Source organism: Oncorhynchus masou, chromosome 31 (genome assembly GCF_036934945.1).
Source record: "Oncorhynchus masou masou isolate Uvic2021 chromosome 31, UVic_Omas_1.1, whole genome shotgun sequence".
Taxonomy (NCBI): domain Eukaryota; kingdom Metazoa; phylum Chordata; class Actinopteri; order Salmoniformes; family Salmonidae; genus Oncorhynchus; species Oncorhynchus masou.
This window is the reverse complement of record NC_088242.1, coordinates 25,157,084-25,178,787: the sequence shown is the minus strand read 5'-3', so window position 1 is coordinate 25,178,787 and position 21,704 is coordinate 25,157,084. Positions and strand designations below refer to the sequence as shown.

General features: G+C 43.9%; 2 protein-coding genes across 2 annotated transcripts in view; one reads left to right on the top strand and one right to left on the bottom strand.

The window, feature by feature from the left end:
* Positions 1–13,142, top strand: part of usp42 (ubiquitin specific peptidase 42) — a 28,823-nt gene extending 15,681 nt beyond the window's left edge. Inside the window, exons 3-18 of the mRNA XM_064950449.1 lie at positions 4,425–4,634; positions 5,251–5,361; positions 5,681–5,780; positions 6,173–6,240; positions 7,298–7,368; positions 7,470–7,552; positions 7,680–7,791; positions 7,933–8,073; positions 8,327–8,427; positions 8,606–8,762; positions 8,843–9,454; positions 9,578–9,654; positions 10,037–11,173; positions 11,290–11,654; positions 11,772–11,878; positions 12,018–13,142. Coding sequence (XP_064806521.1) covers positions 4,425–4,634; positions 5,251–5,361; positions 5,681–5,780; positions 6,173–6,240; positions 7,298–7,368; positions 7,470–7,552; positions 7,680–7,791; positions 7,933–8,073; positions 8,327–8,427; positions 8,606–8,762; positions 8,843–9,454; positions 9,578–9,654; positions 10,037–11,173; positions 11,290–11,654; positions 11,772–11,839 — 3,413 coding nt within the window. The 3' untranslated portion in view covers positions 11,840–11,878; positions 12,018–13,142. The remainder of the gene's footprint in view (positions 1–4,424; positions 4,635–5,250; positions 5,362–5,680; positions 5,781–6,172; positions 6,241–7,297; positions 7,369–7,469; positions 7,553–7,679; positions 7,792–7,932; positions 8,074–8,326; positions 8,428–8,605; positions 8,763–8,842; positions 9,455–9,577; positions 9,655–10,036; positions 11,174–11,289; positions 11,655–11,771; positions 11,879–12,017) is intronic.
* A 63-nt stretch (positions 13,143–13,205) lies between these two features.
* Positions 13,206–21,704, bottom strand: part of LOC135523642 (cytohesin-3-like) — a 52,655-nt gene continuing 44,156 nt past the window's right edge. The window contains exon 13 of the mRNA XM_064950450.1: positions 13,206–14,902. Coding sequence (XP_064806522.1) covers positions 14,830–14,902 — 73 coding nt within the window. The 3' untranslated portion in view covers positions 13,206–14,829. The remainder of the gene's footprint in view (positions 14,903–21,704) is intronic.

Sequence of the window (21,704 nt, the reverse complement as noted above, 5' to 3'; positions counted from 1 at the left end):
GACCACCAGCTTTCATATGTTCTCATGTTCTGAGCAAGGAACTTCAACTTTCTTACATAGCACATATTGCACTTTTACTTTCTTCTCCAACACTTTGTTTTTGCATTATTTAAACAATTGAACATGTTTATTTATTTGAGGCTAAATTGATTTTATTGATGTATTATACTAAGGTAAAATAAGTGTTCATTCAGTATTGTTGTAATTGTCATTATCACAAATATTTTTTTTTAAATCGGCCGCTTTAATCGGTATCGGCTTTTTTGGCCCTCCAGTAATCGGTATCGGCATTGAAAAATTATAATCGGTCGACCTCTAATTGAGTTGAATCCCCCCCTTTACCCTCAGAACATCCTCTATTCATTGAGGCATGGATTCTACGCTGTGTCGAATGCGATCCATAGGGATGCTGGCCCATCTTGACTCCAATATATCCCACAGTTGTCAAGTTGGCTTGGTGTCCTTTGGGTGGTGGACCATTCTTGATACACACGGAAAAACTGTTGAGCATGAAAAACCCAGCAGCATTGAAGTTCTTGACACAAACCGGTGCACCTGGCACGTACTACCATATCCCTTTCAAAGGCACTTAAATATTTTGTCCTGCCTAATTACCCTCTGAATGGCACACATACACAATCGTTGTCTCAAAGGCTTAAAAATCATTTTTAAACCTATCTGGTATAAGAGTACCACCTTGACAACAGCCAGTGAAATTGTAGGGAGCCGAATTCAAAACAAAAATCCAATAATTAAAATTCCTCAAACATACAAGTATTATACACAATTTTGAAGATAAACTTCTTGTAAATCAAAGCACACCTTGCGATTTATGTTAGGTCAGCACCAAGTCACAGAAAACCATACAGCCATTTTCCAGCCAAGGAGAGGGTTCACAAGTCAGAAATGGCGATTAAATGAATCACTAACCTTTGATCTTCATCAGATGGCACTCATAGGACTTCATGTTACACAATACATGTATGTTTTGTTTGATAAAGTTCATATTGATATCCAAAAATCTGTTTACATTGGCACGTTACGTAATACTCATCATAAACAATGATAAACGATACAAGTGTTAAATATACGAATAAAGAAACTTCTCCTTAATGCAACCGCTGTGTCAGATTTCAAAAAGGCTTTACTGCGAAAGCACACTTTGTGATTGTTAGGTCAGCACCTAGCCACGGAAACCCATACAGCCATTTTCCAGCCAAGGAGAGTGTCACAAAAGTCAGAAATAGCATTAAACGTAATCACTTACCTTTGATCTTCATCTGGTGGTACTCCCAGGTCTCCATGTTAGACAATACATGTTCGATAATGTCCCTCTTTATGACAAAAAGCCTCCTTTTTGTTTGCATGTTTTGTCCATTAATCCGAATGCTCAAGGCATGTGCACTAAATATAAGTCCAGACAAAAAGTACAATAAAGGTTAGAAACATGCCAACTTTCCAGTTGTTTTTGTCATAAATAATATTTAAACTGGACAAAAGCTTTGTCAATAGAAAAAGAGAAACAAAGGCGCGTTCCCGATCAGGCGCATGGCTGATGTCTGGAAATTCCACTGGCCACATGAAGAAGAAGAAGAAGACATAGAGCTCGTGAACTGGGACCTAAGTCTTTGTATGGTGGATAGGCTTTCAATAGAAAAAACAACTTTTCAAAAATAATAGTACTTCCTGGTTGGATATTCCTCGGGTTTTCGCCTGCCATATCAGTTCTGTTATACTCAGACATTATTTTAACAGTTTTGGAGACTAGAGTTTTCTATCCAAATCTACTAATTATATGCATATCCTATCTTCTGGGCCTGAGGCAGGTTAATATGGACACATTTCATCCTAAATTCCGAATGCTGCCCCCTACCCTAGTGAGGTTAACCTGTCTCCTCCCCTTTATCTGCACTGATTTGAAGTGGAAGCCTAGCGGTGAAGAGTGTTGGGCCAGGTCGCTGGTTCGACTCATCGAGCCAACTAGGTGAAAAATATGGCGCTGTGCCCTTGAGCAAGGCACTCAACCCTAATTGCGCCGGTGAGTCATGCTGGATAAGAGCATCTGGGTGGCGCAGTGGCTGTGCCATCAGAGACTCTGGGTTCGCGCCCAGGCTCTGTCGTAAACGGCCGTGACCGGGAGGTCTGTGGGGCGACGCACAGTTTGGCCTAGCGTCGTCCGGGTTAAGGAGGGCTTGGTCGGTAGGGATGTCCTTGACTCATCGCACACCAGTGACTCCTGTGGTGGGCCGGGCGCAGTGCGCGCTAACCAAGGTTGCCACGTGCACAGTGTTTCCTTTGACACATTGGTGCGGCTGGCTTCCGGGTTGGATGCGAGCTGTGTTCAGAAGCAGTGCGCCTAGGTTGGGTTGTGTATCGGAGGACGCGTGACTTTCAACCTTCGTCTCTCCCAAGCCTGTAAGGGAGTTGTAGCGATGAGACAAGATAGTAGCTACTACAACAATTGGACACCACGAAATTGGTTTAACAAGCTACATCAATAAGGGATCATAGCCTTCACCTGGTCAGTCTGTCATGGAAAGTACAGGTGTCCTTAATGTTTTGTACACTTGGATGTGACCAGCTTTTTGCCTGTTTCACTAATCCAGCTCGGGGTAGGTCGATGTAAAGACACTGCAAAGAAAGCGAAGGGCAAGGGTTGCCTAGCAGTGTGCGTGCTCACTCCACCAGTGGTGTGGCGGCTGCTTGGGAATTGTTCAGGGGCATGATGATTGGTGATACCTGTGCTGCAGCGAGTTGGTGTTCTGTTTTGAGGTTTTATTGCTTGGATGTAACTGTTCCCAGTGTGGCTCATTGTCCTATGGCTGGGTCTGGCGTGGTATTAAGCAGTGCACAGGTTGTGCATTTATCTGAGTTACCAAAATTCCCTGTGGGTTTGAAACTTGAGCAGCCTTGGGGTGCAGCAGCGCGTAAAGCGCGCATTAGCAAGGTTACCACAGTTTCCTGTGGGTTTGAGCCATGGCAGCGCGCGAGTAAAAGGTTTTAGCCTCGGCTTGCCCTGGTTCATTGACTATAGTCAATGCTATGCAGTGCGCGTGTGCTCTTTTACAAAGTCACGACAGGTGTTCTGTTTTGTACTTGCGGTTACTTGTACGCGTTCTGACATTTTCAGGCTTGTACAGTAAGTATTGTTCTTGGAACCTTTTTTGGTCTATGGACTTGAGCTGCAGTGGCAGCGTGTCAGTATCCATAGCCAAATTACAGCAGGTTTTGGTTACCTATATGAGACTCTACAGTTCAGGCCTCATGAGGCTCTCTGACAGTTCAGGCTTCTCAGATAAGTATTAGAGGAAAAGGGTGTCTTCTGTAAACCCTTTTTGGTGCCTGTGGAACTTGTGTGTGCTTGGGCTGCTGAGGGCCTCCTAGTTTTTCGTACCCTCTGAGCAGGCTTGGGGCGTGATTCTAAGTCCCCATAGTATGTTCTACTGAGGGACCGACTGAAAGGGAATATACAGTTGTGAAAATAACTACTGTTCCCTGAAGGAGGGACTGAGGTAAAACAAATGTTGGCCCTATGCCGTCAGGCCAGGACGGCAGGGCTTCCGAGGGCGTGCTTGGCATTCATTGGCTCGTTGAATGTGGTTTCTTCTTTTTTGGGGGGGGGGGTGAAGGTGATTGGCTGTTGACTCTCCATACTATGTTATACCTCGTTCCCTCCTTCAGTGAACAGTAGTTATATTCATAGCTGTACATTTTGTTAAACTTTCAAATCAATATTTGTGGTTTGGCATACATTTTAAAGTGAAAAAAAAAACTGAGTCAAAGCGTAATTCCATTACTGTAGTATTGCCCGTTATCTTTGGTTGCAGGGCTCCAAAATGCATAAAAATACAGAAGGAAAGGACCTTAATTCATTGGAAAATAGTCTTGAAAAATGTAATTCATGCCCGATTGTAATGAATGAAATCTTTCAAGACTATATTCCAAACAGGGAGTGCTGAGTTGAGTAGTGGTTTCCCAGATCTCTTCTCATAAGTGACTGCCTTAACCGGTTCCCCTACATGTTTCTATTATACTGGCCCAGTTATGTAACCATATTGCGGTTTTGAGGGGTGTAAATAGCCTGATGTACCCTGAACAATGGATCCTGTGGTGCCACATGTTATGTCACTAAACAAGAAACGCAGCATCTTTCTGCTGTCCCCACCCATCCATCAAATATGCCTAGCTTTCAATTCAAAGAAATTGATTGTCAATTTGAATGTGCCTTCAAGTTGGAAGCAGTAAAAATATTGTATTCCCACTGATTTATCTACCAGGCAACGCTGTATTTCATTATTGCAACAAGAAAATAACAGACATCTGTGATTTGAGGCTGCTTTCACACAGTTGTGCAATCTGGAAGACATTTGTAATATGTATTTTACGTATGTATTTTACCATTGGTTTCCCTTTCCCCTCCGCAGTGGTGCTGACCAGTGGGGACGGCATCGCCTTGCCCCAGAAGGTGCTGTTCCCGGCCGAGCGGCTCAGCCTGAAGTGGAACCAGGTCAACCGCATCGGATCAGGTCTTCAGAACCTGGGCAATACCTGCTTCCTCAACTCGGCTCTGCAGTGTCTCACCTACACTGCTCCCCTCAGTAACTACATGCTGTCCCGGGAGCACTCTAAAACGTGTATGTAGATAATAGAACCAGGGGCTCTTTTGTTTATATTACATTTTCATAATGCAAAGCAGGAGAAGGTTAGAAAGAGAAACAAAAGTAACATTTAGACAAAGAAGAGCGGCTTCAAATTGATCAAAGTGTATGTTGATTCTTTGCCTAAAGGCCCAGTGCAGTCAAGTTTTTCCTGTGTTTTATATACATTTCTACACTATGCACTTGGAATAATACTGTGAAATTATGATAATGCTCTGTTTGAAAAGACTGCCTGAAATTTCAGCCTGTTTTGGTGTGATGTTTTGACCTGCCTAGTGACATAACCAGGTGGTAAATTGGTTAACAGACCAATAAGAGAGTTCTAAACTGCTCTGCCAATAACAGCTAGTTTTCAGTTTCCCCTACGCACTAAGACCACTCCCAGACAGACCTAGCAAAATTCTTGCTTGAGAAATCGCTTTTTGCTAAAACACTTTTTTTTTTAACCATTTTAATTGAAAACGGAGGAAGATACTCCCCCCCCGAAATTATTTTTTTTCCCCGAAATTATTTGATATTGAGATCAAACTGGCTGCATTAGACCTTTTTAATGCCTATTTACCCGATTGACCGCCTCTGTGTTGATGTTCAGGTCACGAGCCTGGGTTCTGTATGATGTGCACCATGCAGAATCACATCACCCAGGTCTTTGCCAACTCTGGGAACGTCATCAAGCCCATCGGAGTCCTTAATGAGCTCAAACGTGAGTAGTATTTATTTTGGAATCAGAGGGGGAAAGACTTTCGCACAATGTGGATAGGAATTAGTCTTTGTGCAAACGTGTTGAAAGCCATTACAGCTAACCAACCTGTCAGCAAAAATTATTTTCCATACAAAAATGGAAGGAGAGTTGAGACTGCATCACAGGTGTAGAATTCTGGGAAACCTCGTCAGCAAAATTAGTTTTCCTCCCGAAAATATAGAGTTGATGCTGTAATTTTTGGAGGGAAAACTGACAGTGTCAGTCTCTCATTTATCATGTTGCTTCTTCACCTGTCTATACCTCTGTCACACCTGTGCAGGGATTGCAAAGCATTTCCGTTTTGGTAGCCAAGAGGACGCCCATGAGTTCCTGCGGTACACAGTGGATGCTATGCAAAAGTCCTGCCTGCCCGGAAGCAAGTAAGTGTTACACTGAAACTCACATCTCATCTGACCCACATTCACATTTCACTTACAGCACAGAGTGAGACATGATTAATAAATCATGTTTCAGTGACCATCTCCTATACACTAGGGACCCTTAACTGACTTTAGGAAGCCTTCCTCCTATGTAGAGTGGAGGGCTATTCTGCCCTCCATCAGGTTGCCTCTACTCTGCAATTACTTTTGCTCTATTTCTTCTGCTGTCTTCCTCCTCAAAGGGCTAGGACATTGTGTCCCATTGAGAAATTAAATTAAGGCTATCTTGATTAAAATGGTCCTGTGTGTACACATAGCCAGTAATTTCCCTTGAAGCTATTGGGAGTCGCTGATTAGCATCTTTAATGGTTTGACGTTTCCTTTTTCAACAGATTGGACAGGCAAACACAGGCAACCAGTTTCATCCATCAAGTCTTTGGAGGGTATCTAAGGTCCAGAGGTAGGCTTATTAGTGCTATATTGAAAAAAAATATATAAACTGTACCAGTCAAACGTTTGGACACACCTACTCATTCAAGTATTTTTCTTTATTTTTACTCTTTTCTACATTGTAGAATAATAGTGAAGACATCAAAACTATGAAATAACACATGAAATCATGAAGTAACCAAAAAAGTCCAAATCTATTTTATACTTGAGATTCTTCAAAGTTGCCACCTTTTACCTTGATGATAGCTTTGCACACTATTGGCATTCTCTCAACAAGCTTCATGAGGTTGTCCCCTGGAATGCATTTCAATTAACAGGTGTGCCTTGTTAAAAGTTAATTTGTGGAATTTCTTTCCTTAATGCGTTTGAGCCAATCAGTTATGTTGTGACAAGGTAGGGGTTGTATACAGAAGATAGCCCTATTTGGTAAAATACCAAGTCCATATTATGGCAAGAACAGCTCAAATAAGCAAAGAGAAAAGACAGTCCATCATTACTTTAAGACATGAAGGTCAGTCAATGTGGAACATTTCAAGAAATGTTTAAGTTTCTTCAAGTGCAATCACAAACACCATCAATCATTATGATGAGGTCCGCCACACGAAAGGAAGACCCAGTTACCTCTGCTGCAGAGGACAAGTTAATTTTCGTTACCAGCCTCAGAAATCAAATATAAAATACATTTTGAATTGTTTAACACTTTTTTTTGGTTACTACATGATTCCGTATGTGTTATTTCATAGTTTTGATGTCGTCATTATTATTCTACAATGTAGGAAATAGTAAAAATAACGAAAAACCCTTGACTGAGTAGTTGTGTCCAAACTTTTGACTGGTACTTTGTGTATGTGATATATATGATGCAGATACAAGCATTGCTTGCTCTTTGCGGTATTAGACCAGGTATCTGTAAAGAAACTTTATAAAATACATTGGATTGATATACTTTCTCTGTGTGCTGCTGGACACCATTAGAAATTTTGAAGAGGCAATTATGATTAGATGACTGTCATAGTTGTTAATAAGTACGATATTATCTAATAATTGTCTATGCTGTCTTTTTACAGTAAAATGTTTAAACTGCAAAGCAGTCTCTGACACGTTTGACCCTTATTTGGATGTCGCTTTGGAAATCAAGGTAACAGTGAAGTACCTTTTTCATGGTGTACAGTGAGGAAACCTGTCAAACCTCTTTCTAAGAATACATCATTGACACGTGTCACCCGTGTTACCTTTCAGACTGCTCCCAGTATCACCAAAGCACTGGAGCAGTTTGTTAAGCCTGAGCAGCTAGATGGAGAGAATGCCTACAAATGCACTAAGTGAGTATATCTGTATTCATTTATTGTTAGTCTCAGCATAGTGCTGCCTAAACCAGTGTTATTGCAACCTTGTGAACTGCGTTTTTAGTTTCATTGGTTTTTATAACTGTTCCAACTGTGTGTGCAGGTGTAAGAAGATGGTTCCAGCCTCTAAGAGATTCACCATCCACCGCAGCTCCAATGTGCTCACAATCTCACTGAAGCGCTTCGCCAACTACAACGGGGGCAAGATCGCTAAGGTAAGTTCAGAGTACGTTGTTAGTAACAGAAACATTAACATGGACCACTTCTTTTAAGAACTGTTTTACCGGTCACATTTTTTACTGAATTCTTTAATTGGGGAGATATCATCTCACATGGCCTTGCTCTCTCTCCCTTAGGACGTGAGGTATCCTGAGTGCCTGGACCTGCGTCCCTTCATGTCTCAGTCCCACGGGGAGCCCCAGGTCTATGTGCTCTACGCTGTCCTGGTGCACTCTGGCTTCAGCTGCCACGCTGGACACTACTACTGCTACGTCAAGGTAAGCCCCAACATAGACGCCAAACCACTGTTAAGACTGCTCCTAAACACACTCCAATAAATCAATCAATGAGAGAGACTGCTTACAACCTCCAAGCGAATAAGCCTTTTACCACTTCTATGTAAGCCTGATGTATTTGATTACATATGTCTTCTACAGGGGGTTATGGTTACTATGGTGTCCGCGTGACGTACTGTATGTTTGTGGGATGCATGTCTATAATTTCTCTCCTTCTCCCCCCACGTTCTCTCAGGCTAGCAACGGCCAGTGGCACCAGATGAATGACTCCTCTGTATCAGTCAGTGACATCAGATCAGTCCTCAACCAGCAGGCGTACGTCCTCTTCTATATCAGGTGAGTAGCTAGCTCCCATTCACCTTTTGTTTGAATGATGAAAAATATCTGAGCGTTGAAGCATTACGTGTGTTTCTAAAATGAAGTCTGCTTGACGATGCAATAGTCCTGTGCAGGATTTTCCTTTTAGTGGTTGAGTTTCTCATCTGTGATGGGTGCTGCCTGTTCTTGCCACCAGGTCACCTGATCTGAAGAACGGAGGGGACTACAGCCACATGAGTCGGTCCCCTGGACAGTCGTCCCCCCGCCCCATCCTCACACCCCGGGTCAACATTGGGCCACGACACACCAACACTTGCTTCATAGGACCACAGCTGCCCCCACACATGGCCAAGGTACAGCCTCAACACACACTAGCCTCTGCACAATCTTCTGTTCAAAAGCAACGTGTAATAACTGTCTTTTTTCCCCCCAGAACACCTTTCACATCAATGGGAACGGCTCCCTAAGGGACTTCCCCTCTGGCTCTAAGCCCAGCAGTGGGAGCAGCAGCATGGGCAAGACTAGCTACGGCCTGCTCTCCTCTTCTTCCTCTTCCTCTCATTCTCTAAGCTGTCCTACAGGTATCCCTGACACTGCCAAGCGTCAGAAGCTCTCCTTCTTCATCGGTCAGGGCAAACAGATCCGCCCCTCCTCATCCTCCTCTTACGCCCAGCCGTCCGCCTGTTCTTCGTCACAGACTACCTCAGACATGTCCGCGCCCCGGGCTCCTTGCATAAACGGTACACCCTCCGTTAACGGAAACGGTCATGGAGCCTCATTCCTGGTGCCGTATGGCCAGGAGTCATCGGAGGAGTCTGACCAGGAGGGAGGCAGCGGTCTGGAGAACGGCACAACCAAGCCTCACGTTAACGGCAGGAAGGGAGGGCCCGTCCCCAGAGTGCTAGCCCTCAAGCCCAACGGCATCAGTAACGGCCAGGCCACCATGCACCATAACGGGTCTGGGACAAACGGCTCCTCCAAACTCAGCCAGATCGGACATCAGAACGGACACCACAAAGTTAATGGCATCAAACACCCGGAGAAGGTACTTCAGTCGAGACATGCACACACATTTAAATACTTTACTTGAATCCACACATCACATTACATTTGCAGAATCTTCACACACAAGCAGCTGTGTATTATCCGTGTATGTGTTGTTGTGCAGGTCAATGGTCATGTACTGTCTCCTGGGTTGGGTCCCAGCATTTCTAATGGGGTGGAGTCTCACCACAGTGGCCCAAGGTGAGTGTATCGCCTCGTGTACACCGGTTGCATCAAACTGTGTCCGGCAGAAGTCCGTTTATTTAATTGTGAGGCAAGCCGCACTGCTGCGGCGACTCTGCCGGACTAGGTTGTGGTGCGTGGCACTGCGTGCAGTGTGCCACATGCGTTGGTTTGCCGTGCAATACCAGAAGTAAACCACACAAAACGTTTCTAATGTGTAGCATGATACTTTTTGTTGTGACGCGGTGCATGGATTGTGAAGACTATGTGAGATGTACCATACAGTAATAACCTGTGTGCACGCAGCATTAGATTGTTTTACCTATTTTGTTTTATCAGATTCTCATGAACATTTTGATGTACAGTAATTCATGAATGCTATTAATGTATTTTTCTACAGCAAAGAGGTGTATAGTGCCATCCCCAGCCAGGACAGCCTGTCTCAGAGTCTCCACAGTGCCGACAGCGATAGCCACCTCTCCCCAACCCCAGAGAAAAGGACTAAAACTCACTCTGACCCCCTCCCTCACCACCCACCATCAACCACTGCAAACCCGCCATCCTCATTGGCTGATGTTGGCGCTAAGCCACCTACTGACACCATGAGGGAATCCAGCTCCACCTCCAACCCTGGGGCCTTACCCCTCCAGCCCACCTCCCACTCCCTCAGAACCCTAGTCTCTCCAGCCTTCTCCCAGCCCCTCTCTGGACCAGGCCTGGGGACCACAAAAGCCCTTGGAGCACCACACAGCAGATCTGGGGAGGACGTTAGGGAGACTGAGAACAGCCCAGCAGCAGGGCTGGATGGACGGCTGGACGGCAAGCCCAGCTCCAGAGAGGGAAGAGACCGGATATATTCTTCTGATCGGGATAAGGGGAGAGACCGACTATGTTCTTCGGACCGCGATAGGGGTGGAGACCGGCTGTACTCTTCTGACCAGGATAAAGCCGGAGAAAGGAATGGGTACCACCGTGACATGAGCCGTGAACGCAACTGGGACCGTGACTCAGACCGCTATCGACACCGGCGTGACCACAGAGATCGAGAACACCACCGAGACCGAGAACACCACCGGTCGTACCGTGATCGCTCGGCCAGCCGGGACAGACACTGGGAGTCAGAGCGTCGCTGGGAGAGGAACGCCTACCACACCAGGGACAGGGATCGCTGCCACCACCACTACCACAGACCCAGAGAGAACAGGGGGAGGGACAGGAGGGAGCACAGCCTCCCCCACAGAGCGGAGCCTCACGGACGCTCCAGGTGGAGGGGGGAGAGGGGAGAAGGTAAGGACAGGAGTGATGTTAAGAGTGGTTACTACCCTTCACAGGAGGAGACCCCCCTGCCCACCCCACTAAGCTCCAACACCAAACCCAGTCAGCCCCCCACTAGCCCAGACCTCTCCCCAGCCAGACCAGCTCTGGAGAAACGACCCGAGCCTCTGAGAGAGGGCAGCGTTGAGGAGCGTCGGGCCAAGAAACACAAGAAGAGCAAGAAGAAGAAGTCCAAGGACAAAGCTCGGCGTCGAGAGAATGGGTAAGGCAGTCATATCTTTTTTATAAGTGTATTTTATTACCTCCACAATAATAGACAAGGTGCCAGAGAAATTCATTCAGTTACTTTAACCCTGACCTGCGTGTTCTTTCTTCAAGGACCTCTGATGTGGATTCCTCTGACAGGGCTGCCGATGGCAGCAGGTCCTCCAAACACAAGAAGAAGAAGAAGAAGAGGAGGCACGACACTGACATGGAGGACGAGAAGTCCCGCTCTACCCAGAGTTCCGAGGTGCACCGTGACCCCAACGCCCCCCGGGAGAGTCGCAGGGCGAGCAGCAATGACGAGGAGAGGGCGAGCAGGAAGCGACGTTACCAGGACAATGATGGCTCTGACAATAGCTACCCCGAGAAACACCATCGCTCCGATGAAGACGACAACAAAGACCGCTTCTTCTCTCACAATATATCGCCAACAGCCACCTCTCACAACGCATCGCACCACCACCTCAACGGGCACACAGGTAAGAAACAAGCTGATTTTAGAAACCATACAATGGTTTCGATATATCAGGTCCACTAGTATTTTTCAGTTTGTAACTGTTCAATAATCTTGACCGTAATCTGGTTTTCTCTTGTAGGTAATGACTTCAGTCGACCCAATGGAAACTCCCACGGATGTTCTACCAATGGACTGTACAATGAATGACATTAGATTTTCTCTGTTTGACCAGAGAAACAGAACAATGTAAGTGTCTTACTTTTACGTCGGTCTTACTCAGAGAATCTCTATGCTTGACTGTAGCCAGTTTCAACTTATCATCTTGATTGTCTAGATATTGTAATGGGTCTGTATGCAAACGTAACACATCTCTCTCCCATTGCAGACTTGGAATACTGTAAAAATCAACCTTTATGGAAAAGTGAAATGCAACAGGAATGTCATCCCGAATATTTGAACGTGGTGCTGAATTACTGGGAATATACTGTATTTTTACCACACAAATGTTTTAAAGATTCTACCAGATTTTTTTTTTTTTTCTAATTCATTCGGTAGACACTTGTCACTCAATGGACATTTATGGAAAAATAATTAATATATACACGTTGTAAACAAAAAAGAAGCCTGGAGCTTAACCATCTCAACTGCTGCTTAGTGGAAGACTCAGGATTTGTTCAAATGAGACTTTTTCCTCCTCAGAAAACTGACCACTTGGTTAAATAATCGAACGACTATTGTTGTTGCCTAGGAGATGACCTGTTTGATATGACTTCAGTTGGCTGCAAGTTTGTCACCATTATCCACATATCTGTATAGCTGGAGTTGTTGGTAAAAAAAAAGATGAAAAGAAAATGGAGGGAAACGTTATGGAGGAGTGAGGACCGTGTGGAAGAGAATGATCTGGCGGTGGTGACTACGTGTGCACTTACCACCACATCTACTCTGATAGACATAAGGACATTGCCAGCTCTTTGTTGCTTTCAATTACTTTTTTAAATTCTCTTAAGCCTACAATTTTTTTCTCTCAACACGTCACTGGAGAAGATTCCTTCCCTCTGCATCCCTCTCTTCACTCGCTTTCACTGAGAAATCATTTCTATCCTTAACTCATTCAAGGATTTAAAAATCATAATCATGTTATCTTATGGCTGTGGACCTGTTTTTTTTAATGTTTTTTTTTTTATAGCGTCCAAAAGAATACTGTGAATTTAATTTTGAACTGTACTATCAGTTATTTTTTTATACATTAAAACGGTCCTGTATCAGGAATACCAATGTAGAATTTCTTTTTTTGTTTTAGAATTCCCATGACATAATTTAGACTGTGTTCTATGGACATAAGTCAGTAGAATGGTATGATGATCTGCTTTTGGTCTGTTTGGATGGCTTTGTTTTCTACCTAAAAAAAAAAAAAGACCAAAACATGTAAATGGTTGTTAATACATTTCTAGTTCTACAATAGCATGTCAAATTTATACATTGTACAAGGTATATAAAACGCCTTAATACATTTAATGTCATTATTATTATTCTTTTTTGAGTGAATGCTGTTGATTGGGGATGTACACACAGATGGTGAAAAGTTTCTGCCATTTTATTGGAAGGAGTAATTTGTCTGACTTGGTAAAAAATATTGCATATGAGTGATTGTTTAATTGGTTGCTTAGATAGACTGAAACACTTTGGATTTAGGGCTAACAGTGGTTCATTCATATTGTTTCCAGGTTACACAATGATAGTGTGGGAGTTCAAAACAGGACCTGTGTACTAATGTCCACATACAATAGACCGTGTGGAAGCTATAACCTAAAGAATAGATGGCTGGGTAGGTATCAGACTGGTCAGTTACACAGGAGAAGATCTGGTGTTTTTACTCAAAATTCTCATAACATTAAGGCTGCTGTAACATTTTGAGATTCTCTTGAGCTTTTACACAACTTTTGTGAAGTTCCATCTGTCTCACAACGGGGCGATTTAGATCCAAACCTGATCTATTCAAACTTTTTCGCTGAAGTGTTACTTGGCGCTCTAGAAATTGAGGTAATTTCCAATTGAGCTGACCTATGCAGCGTTTACCGTGAATGCAGTCTCTGCTAACGCGGGAACATTGAAATGTATTGGCAATCACGCTGTAACGCTGACTTCTACGATACAGAGTGAATAGAGCCATTAGTTTTCACCTTGACACCTTCCAATGTAAAAACCAGCTGGCTTGGCTGCTACATTTATCTGTTTCTTTTAGAAATATGAGGAATTGTTTTTCTTCATTTGCTCTGTGAGGAGTTGGAGTTGAGGGTTTCTTCCACTGCAGTATGTAGTCTGTAATGCTCATTGCTCAACTTTGAAATGTGAACAAACGGGTGTAGGCTAGCCATAACCTTTTACATGCTACAGAAATAAACTATGTACAGTACATATAATGTCAAGGGGAATACACTTTTGTAATTAGAGAAAATAAATATGAAAAACAAATGTACAGCAGTGGACTTTGAATCAATACATAAACTAGCTTTGAATAACTGTCACACAAACTTGACTATGTATTATTAATACAGTATATTATAGCTCTGCAGGAATTCACATTTGACCTTACATAGACCATAGTGATATCTAGTATGAACTGGCAACAACTGGGTATCGCATTATGAAACAAGAGGAAAGAAAACAAATTCTTATTGTACACTACTTGTATCAGTTGTTTTGCAGGTGAAAATCTGACCCGTTGATTCCTAAAAGTTTGAGGTTCTTCTGACATTGAAATCATACTCCATTCACCCACTAGAGGACAATGTGGAGCTAGCCAAGATGTCCATGTTTCTTCGAGCCTGCTTTGATGGTTGGGGAAAGCGCCGTCTGTATGCGGACATTGGGGAGGCCCCACACAGCCTCATACATACTGCTCAGACCATTGTCCTTTTCACAATAGAGTACATTCACACATACAATTTATAGTTGTGTGCATTGCATTCACACATGCATCTGAAAAGAAACTGATAACCAAAATGTCAAATGCCCTTCCCGACTTGTCCTTTATCCATACTGAAGTGTTGCATCCGAAGTCAAATCCCCACTAAATCTGGATTCCCTTGTCTGCTGTGGCCATGTCTCTGGGCTGAGTGTGAGCCCCCCCGTCTCCTGGACCGATGGAGGTCCATGCTGGTGTCACTGATGATAGGGTGGGTGTGGTCAGGTTCTCTTCACTTCTTATTGGCTATCCTCCGCTTCCTGGTGGCTAGCATGTCATAGAAGGGATCCCTGCTGATGCTTGCTCTGCAGAGAGAGATGGATTGGTTATGAAAAATAAACAATGGTTGTGTATTACAGTAGTTTGTAGGCCTTTTGTGAGCAGGTCTGGGAATAGTTTCCCCAGCTTTACTATATTCGGTATCGGCACAGTTCACATTCTAATCTACACTGTCGTCCAAGGAAAACATTGCAATTGGTTTCATGTTTTGCAGCCTCCTCTGGAGTACCTCTCTATCAACATAGATGTAACACAATAAAGCTGTCTCAACAAGCTTGTTCTTCGGTACATTACTGCAGGCTATTATACACCCCCATATTCCCTTGAAGACTGCAGAGGGAAAAGTCATAGCGGTCCATTAAATTACTGAGAAAAGCCTTGCGTCCGGTCTGAGTTGGTTGTTTTCTCTCTTCACACTCAAACCCCAACGGGACAGTAAGGTTGAGTAATTCACTGCTTTCCCGGCAGTAGGAACACAGGACATGCTGAAATGGCCATTCTGTGTGTGTGTGTGTGTGTGTCATGCTAACCACAGAGGAGACTACCTAAAGCTGAGTCAGGGTACAGAGTGTGAGTGAAAGCAGCCCAGCCCTGGCCTACACATAGAAGAGTTCTATAAACCTGACCTACAGCTGTGATTTCATACAGGGCTGGCATGCACTAGGAAAGGCACTGGTTTCCCACTGTAAACTCCATTAATTGCAGAACTGAAGTTGACATTATGTCTCCCTGTCAAATCTCCTTAACTGTGTATGGCATCCACTACTTCCAAACAAGCTTGGCAGTAAGGTTGTGGAACACGCAGAAAAATCTATTTTGTTGATTCTAATGGAAACCCAGCTGTCAATTGCAAATGGTGTTTCTATATCATCATGCCTGATGAGAGTATCATATAATATGATTTCTGCCCCAGATATTGATCATTGGAAAGCTCAGCTGAGAGGAGTTATGAGCAATCACCCTTTGGGTCCATTTTAACAGAGCATCGTTCTCCTTAACAAGACAGCATTTGTGTATGATAAATAGTTTGGATTTGGCAAAAACACTAAGAGGAAAGAATTGAGGCAGAGTGCCAGAGAAAGAGAGTGTAATGCGTGTCTTCTAGCTCTCCTGTCTATAGGCTAATCTAGAGGGCTTTATCAACCGGAAACCCATTTAACCTCCAGAGAGCAGTCTTATCTACCGCACACTGTGAGAAAGTTAGCCTCTCAGCCATATGCGTTAGTGAGTCACACAGTTACATCAAAAAGTTCACACATGGGAAGAAACACATGGTCATAGTGCTATTTGTGTAAAGACGAATGTATCTTCAAAGAAGCGTCGGTGAATACTGGTGTAATCCTAGCTTTGTCATCACGTACACATCACGGACAAACTGAATTTGTCCACCCACACAGACAGCGTTGTGAAGAAGGCACAGAAGCACCTCTTCAACCTCAGGAGGCTGAAGAAATTTGGCTTGTCACCAAAAGCACTCACAAACTTCTACAGATGCACAATCAAGAGCATCCTGTCGGGCTGTATCACCGCCTGGTACGGCAATTGCTCCGCCCACAACTGTAAGGCTCTCCAGAGGGTAGTGAGGTCTGCACAACGCATCACCGGGGGCAAACTACCTGCCCTCCAGGACAACTACACCACCCGATGTCACAGGAAGGCCATAAAGATCATCAAGGACAACAACCACCCGAGCCACTGCCTGTTCAGCCCGCTATCATCCAGAAGGCGAGGTCAGTACAGGTGCAATAAAGCAGGGACCGAGAGACTGAAAAACAGCTTCAATCTCAATGCCATCAGACTGTTAAGCAGCCACCACTAACATTGAGTGGCTGCTGCCAACATACTGACTCAACTCCAGACACTTAAATAATGGAAATTGATGTAAAAATGTATCACTAGCCACCTTAAACAATGCCACTTAACATAATGTTTACATACCCTACATTACTCAACTCATATGTATATGTATATACTGTACTCATTTAAACTGCTGCATCTTGCTGCATCTTGCCATCTTTATGTAATACATTTTTTTCCACCTTTATTTAACCAGGTAGGCTAGTTGAGAACAAGTTCTCATTTGCAACTGCGACCTGGCCAAGATAAAGCGCAGCAATTCGACACATACAACAACACAGAGTTACACATGGAATAAACAAAACATACAGTCAATAATACAGTAGAACAAAAGAAAACAAAAAGTCTATATACAGTGAGTGCAAATGAGGTAAGTTAAGGAAATAAATAGGCCATGTTGGCGAAGTATTTACAATATAGCAATTAAACACTGGAATGGTATATCGGCAGAAGATGAATGTGCAGGTAGAGATACTGGGGTGCAAAGGAGCAAAATAAATAAATAAATACCACTATGGGGATTAGGTAGGTAGATGGGCTGTTTGCAGATAGGCTAAGTACAGGTGCAGTGATCTGTAAACTGCTCTGACAGCTGGTGCTTAAAGCTAGTGAGGGAGATGTGAGTCTCCAGCTTCAGAGATTTTTGCAATTCGTTCCAGTCATGGGCAGCAGAGAACTGGAAGGAAAGATGACCAAAGGAGGAATTGGCTTTGGGGGTGACCAGTGAGATATACCTGCTGGAGCGCGTGCTACGAGTCGGTGCTGCTATGGTGACCAGTGAGCTGAGATAAGGTGGGGCTTTACCTAGCAGAGACTTGTAGATAACATGTAGCCAGTGGGTTTGGCATAGAGTATGAAGCGAGGGCCAACCAACGAGAGCGTACAGGTCGCAATGGTGGGTAGTGTATGGGGCTTTGGTGACAAAACGGATTGCACTGTGATAGACTGCATCCAGTTTGTTGAGTAGAGTGTTGGAGGCTATTTTATAGATGACATCACCGAAGTCGAGGATCGGTAGGGTGGTCAGTTTTACGAGGGTATGTTTGGCAGCATGAGTGAAGGATGCTTTGTTGCGATATAGGAAGCCGATTCTAGATTTAATTTTGGATTGGAGATGCTTAATGTGAGTCTGGAAGGAGAGTTTACAGTCTAACCAGACACCCAGGTATTTGTAGTTGTCCACGTATTCTAAGTCAGAGCCGTCCAGAGTAGTGACGGTGGACGGGCGAGCATGTGCGGGCAGCGATCGATTGAAAAGCATGCATTTAGTTTTACTTGCGTTTAAGAGCAGTTGGAGGCCACGGAAGGAGAGTTGTATGGCATTGAAGCTCGTCTGGAGGTTAGTTAACACAGTGTCCAAAGAAGGGCCAGAAGTATACAGAATGGTGTCGTCTGCGTAGAGGTGGATCAGAGAATCACCAGCAGCAAGAGCAACATCATTGATGTATACAGAAAAGAGAGTTGGCCCGAGAATTGAACCCTGTGGCACCCCATAGAGACTGTCAGAGGTCCAGACAACAGGCCCTCCGATTTGACACACTAAACTCTATCAGAGAAGCTGTTGGTAAACCAGGCGAGGCAATCATTTGAGAAACCAAGGCTGTCGAGTCTGCCAATAAGAATGTTGTGATTGACAGAGTCGAAAGCCTTGACCAGGTCGATAAATACGGCTGCACAGTAATGTCTCTTATCGATGACGGTTATGATGTCATTTAGAACCTTGAGCGTGGCTGAGGTGCCCCCATGACCAGCTCAGAAACCAGATTGCATAACGGAGACCGTATGGTGGGTTTCGAAATGGTCGGTGATCTGTTTGTTAACTTGGCTTTCGAAGACCTTAGAAAGACAGGGTAGGATAGATATAGGTCTGTAGCAGTTTGGGAATCTCAGACGATACGAAAGAGAGGTTGAACAGGCTAGTAATAGGGGTTGCAACAATTTCGGCAGATAATTTTAGAAAGAGAGGGTCCAGATTGTCTAGCCGGCTGATTTGTAGGGGTCCAGATTTTGCAGCTCTTTCAGAACATCGGCTATCTGGATTTGGGTAAAGGAGAAATGGTGGGGGCTTTGGCGGGTTGCTGTGGAGGGTGCCGGGCAGGTGACCCGTGTCGAGGTAGCCATGTGGAAAGCATGGCCAGCCGTAGAGAAATGCTTATTGAAATTCTCAATTATAGTGGATTTATCGGTGGTGACAATGTTTCCTAGCCTCAGAGCAGTTGGGTAGCTGGGAGGAGGTGCTATTATTCCCCATGGACTTTACAGTGTCCCAGAACTTTTTTGAGTTAGTACTACAGGATGCAAGTTTTTGTTTGAAAAAGCTTGCCTTAGCTTTTCTAACTGCCTGTGTATATTTGTTCCTAACTTCCCTGAAAAGCTGCATATCACGGGGGCTATTCGATGCTAACGCAGAACGTCACAGGATGTTTTTGTGCTGGTCAAGGGCAGACAGGTCTGGCGTGAACCAAGGACTATATCTATTCCTAGTTCTAAAATTTTTGAGAGGGTCATGCTTATTTAAGATGGTGAGGAAGGCACTTTTAAAGAATAGCCAGGCATCATCTACTGATGGGATGAGGTCAATGTCATTCCAGGATACCCCGGCCAGGTCGATTAGAAAGACCTGCTCGCAGAAGTGTTTCAGGGAGCTTTTCATAGTGATGAGGAGTGGTCGTTTGGTCGCAGACCCATTAAGGATGCAGGCAATGAGGCAGTGATCGCTGAGATCTTGATTGAAAACAGCAGAGGTGTATTTGTAGGGCGAATTAGTTAGGATAACATCTATGAGGGTCCCCGTGTTTACTGATTTGGGGTTGTACCTGGTAGGTTCATTGATAACTTGTGTGAGATTGAGGCCATCAAGCTTAGTTTGTAGGATGGCCAGGGTGTTAAGCATGTCCCAGTTTAGGTCACCTAGTAGCACGAGCTCAGAAGATAGATGGGGGGCAATCAGTTCACATATAGTATCGAGGGCACAGCTGGGGGCAGAGGGAGGTCTATAGCAAGCGGCAACAGTGAGAGACTTGTTTCTGGAAAGGTGAATTTTTAGAAGTAGAAGCTCAAATTGTTTGGGTACAGACTTAGCCTGCAGAGTTCTGTATTACTTTCTATCTTTGCAGTAGATTGCAAAACCGCCCCCTTTGGCAGTTCTATCTTGGCGGAAAACGTTATAGTTAGCAATGGAGATTTCAGGGTTTTTGGTGGTTTTCCTAAGCCATGATTCAGACACGGCTAAGACATCTGGGTTGGCAGAGTGTGCTAAAGCAGTGTATCACTAGCCACTTTAAACTATGCCACTTTATGTTTATATACCCTACATTACTCATCTCATATGTATATACTGTACTCGATACCATCTACTGTATCTTGCCTATGCCGTTCTGTACCATCACTCATTCATATATCTTTATGTACATATTCTTTATCCCTTTACACTTGTGTGTATAAGGTAGTAGTTGTGGAATTGTTAGGTTAGATTACTCATTGGTTATTACTGCATTGTCGGAACTAGAAGCACAAGCATTTCGCTACACTCGCATTAACATATGCTAACCATGTGTACAGTGCCTTGCGAAAGTATTCGCCCCCCTTGAACTTTGCGACCTTTTGCCACATTTCAGGCTTCAAACATAAAGATATAAAACTGTATTTTTTGTGAAGAATCAACAACAAGTGGAACACAATCATGAAGTGGAACGACATTTATTGGATATTTCAAACTTTTTTAACAAATCAAAAACTGAAAAATTGGGCGTGCAAAATTATTCAGCCCCCTTAAGTTAATATTTTGTAGCGCTACCTTTTGCTGCGATTACAGCTGTAAGTCGCTTGGGGTATGTCTCGATCAGTTTTGCACATCGAGAGACTGAAATTTTTTCCCATTCCTCCTTGCAAAACAGCTCGAGCTCAGTGAGGTTGGATGGAGAGCATTTGAGAACAGCAGTTTTCAGTTCTTTCCACAGATTCTCGATTGGATTCAGGTCTGGACTTTGACTTGGCCATTCTAACACCTGGATATGTTTATTTTTGAACCATTCCATTGTAGATTTTGCTTTATGTTTTGGATCATTGTCTTGTTGGAAGACAAATCTCCGTCCCAGTCTCAGGTCTTTTGCAGACTCCATCAGGTTTTCTTCCAGAATGGTCCTGTATTTGGCTCCATCCATCTTCCCATCAATTTTAACCATCTTCCCTGTCCCTGCTGAAGAAAAGCAGGCCCAAACCATGATGCTGCCACCACCATGTTTGACAGTGGGTATGGTGTGTTCAGGGTGATGAGCTGTGTTGCTTTTACGCCAAACATAACGTTTTGCATTGTTGCCAAAAAGTTCAATTTTGGTTTCATCTGACCAGAGCACCTTCTTCCACATGTTTGGTGTGTCTCCCAGGTGGCTTGTGGCAAACTTTAAACGACACTTTTTATGGATATCTTTAAGAAATGGCTTTCTTCTTGCCACTCTTCCATAAAGGCCAGATTTGTGCAATATACGACTGATTGTTGTACTATGGACAGAGTCTCCCACCTCAGCTGTAGATCTCTGCAGTTCATCCAGAGTGATCATGGGCCTCTTGGCTGCATCTCTGATCAGTCTTCTCCTTATATGAGCTGAAAGTTTAGAGGGACGGCCAGGTCTTGGTAGATTTGCAGTGGTCTGATACTCCTTCCATTTCAATATTATCGCTTGCACAGTGCTCCTTGGGATGTTTAAAGATTTGATTTGATTTGAGCTTGGGAAATCTTTTGGTATCCAAATCCGGCTTTAAACTTCTTCACAACAGTATCTCGGACCTGCCTGGTGTGTTCCTTGTTCTTCATGATGCTCTCTGCGCTTTTAACAGACCTCTGAGACTATCACAGTGCAGGTGCATTTATACGGAGACTTGATTACACACAGGTGGATTGTATTTATCATCATTAGTCATTTAGGTCAACATTGGATCATTCAGAGATCCTCACTGAACTTCTGGAGAGAG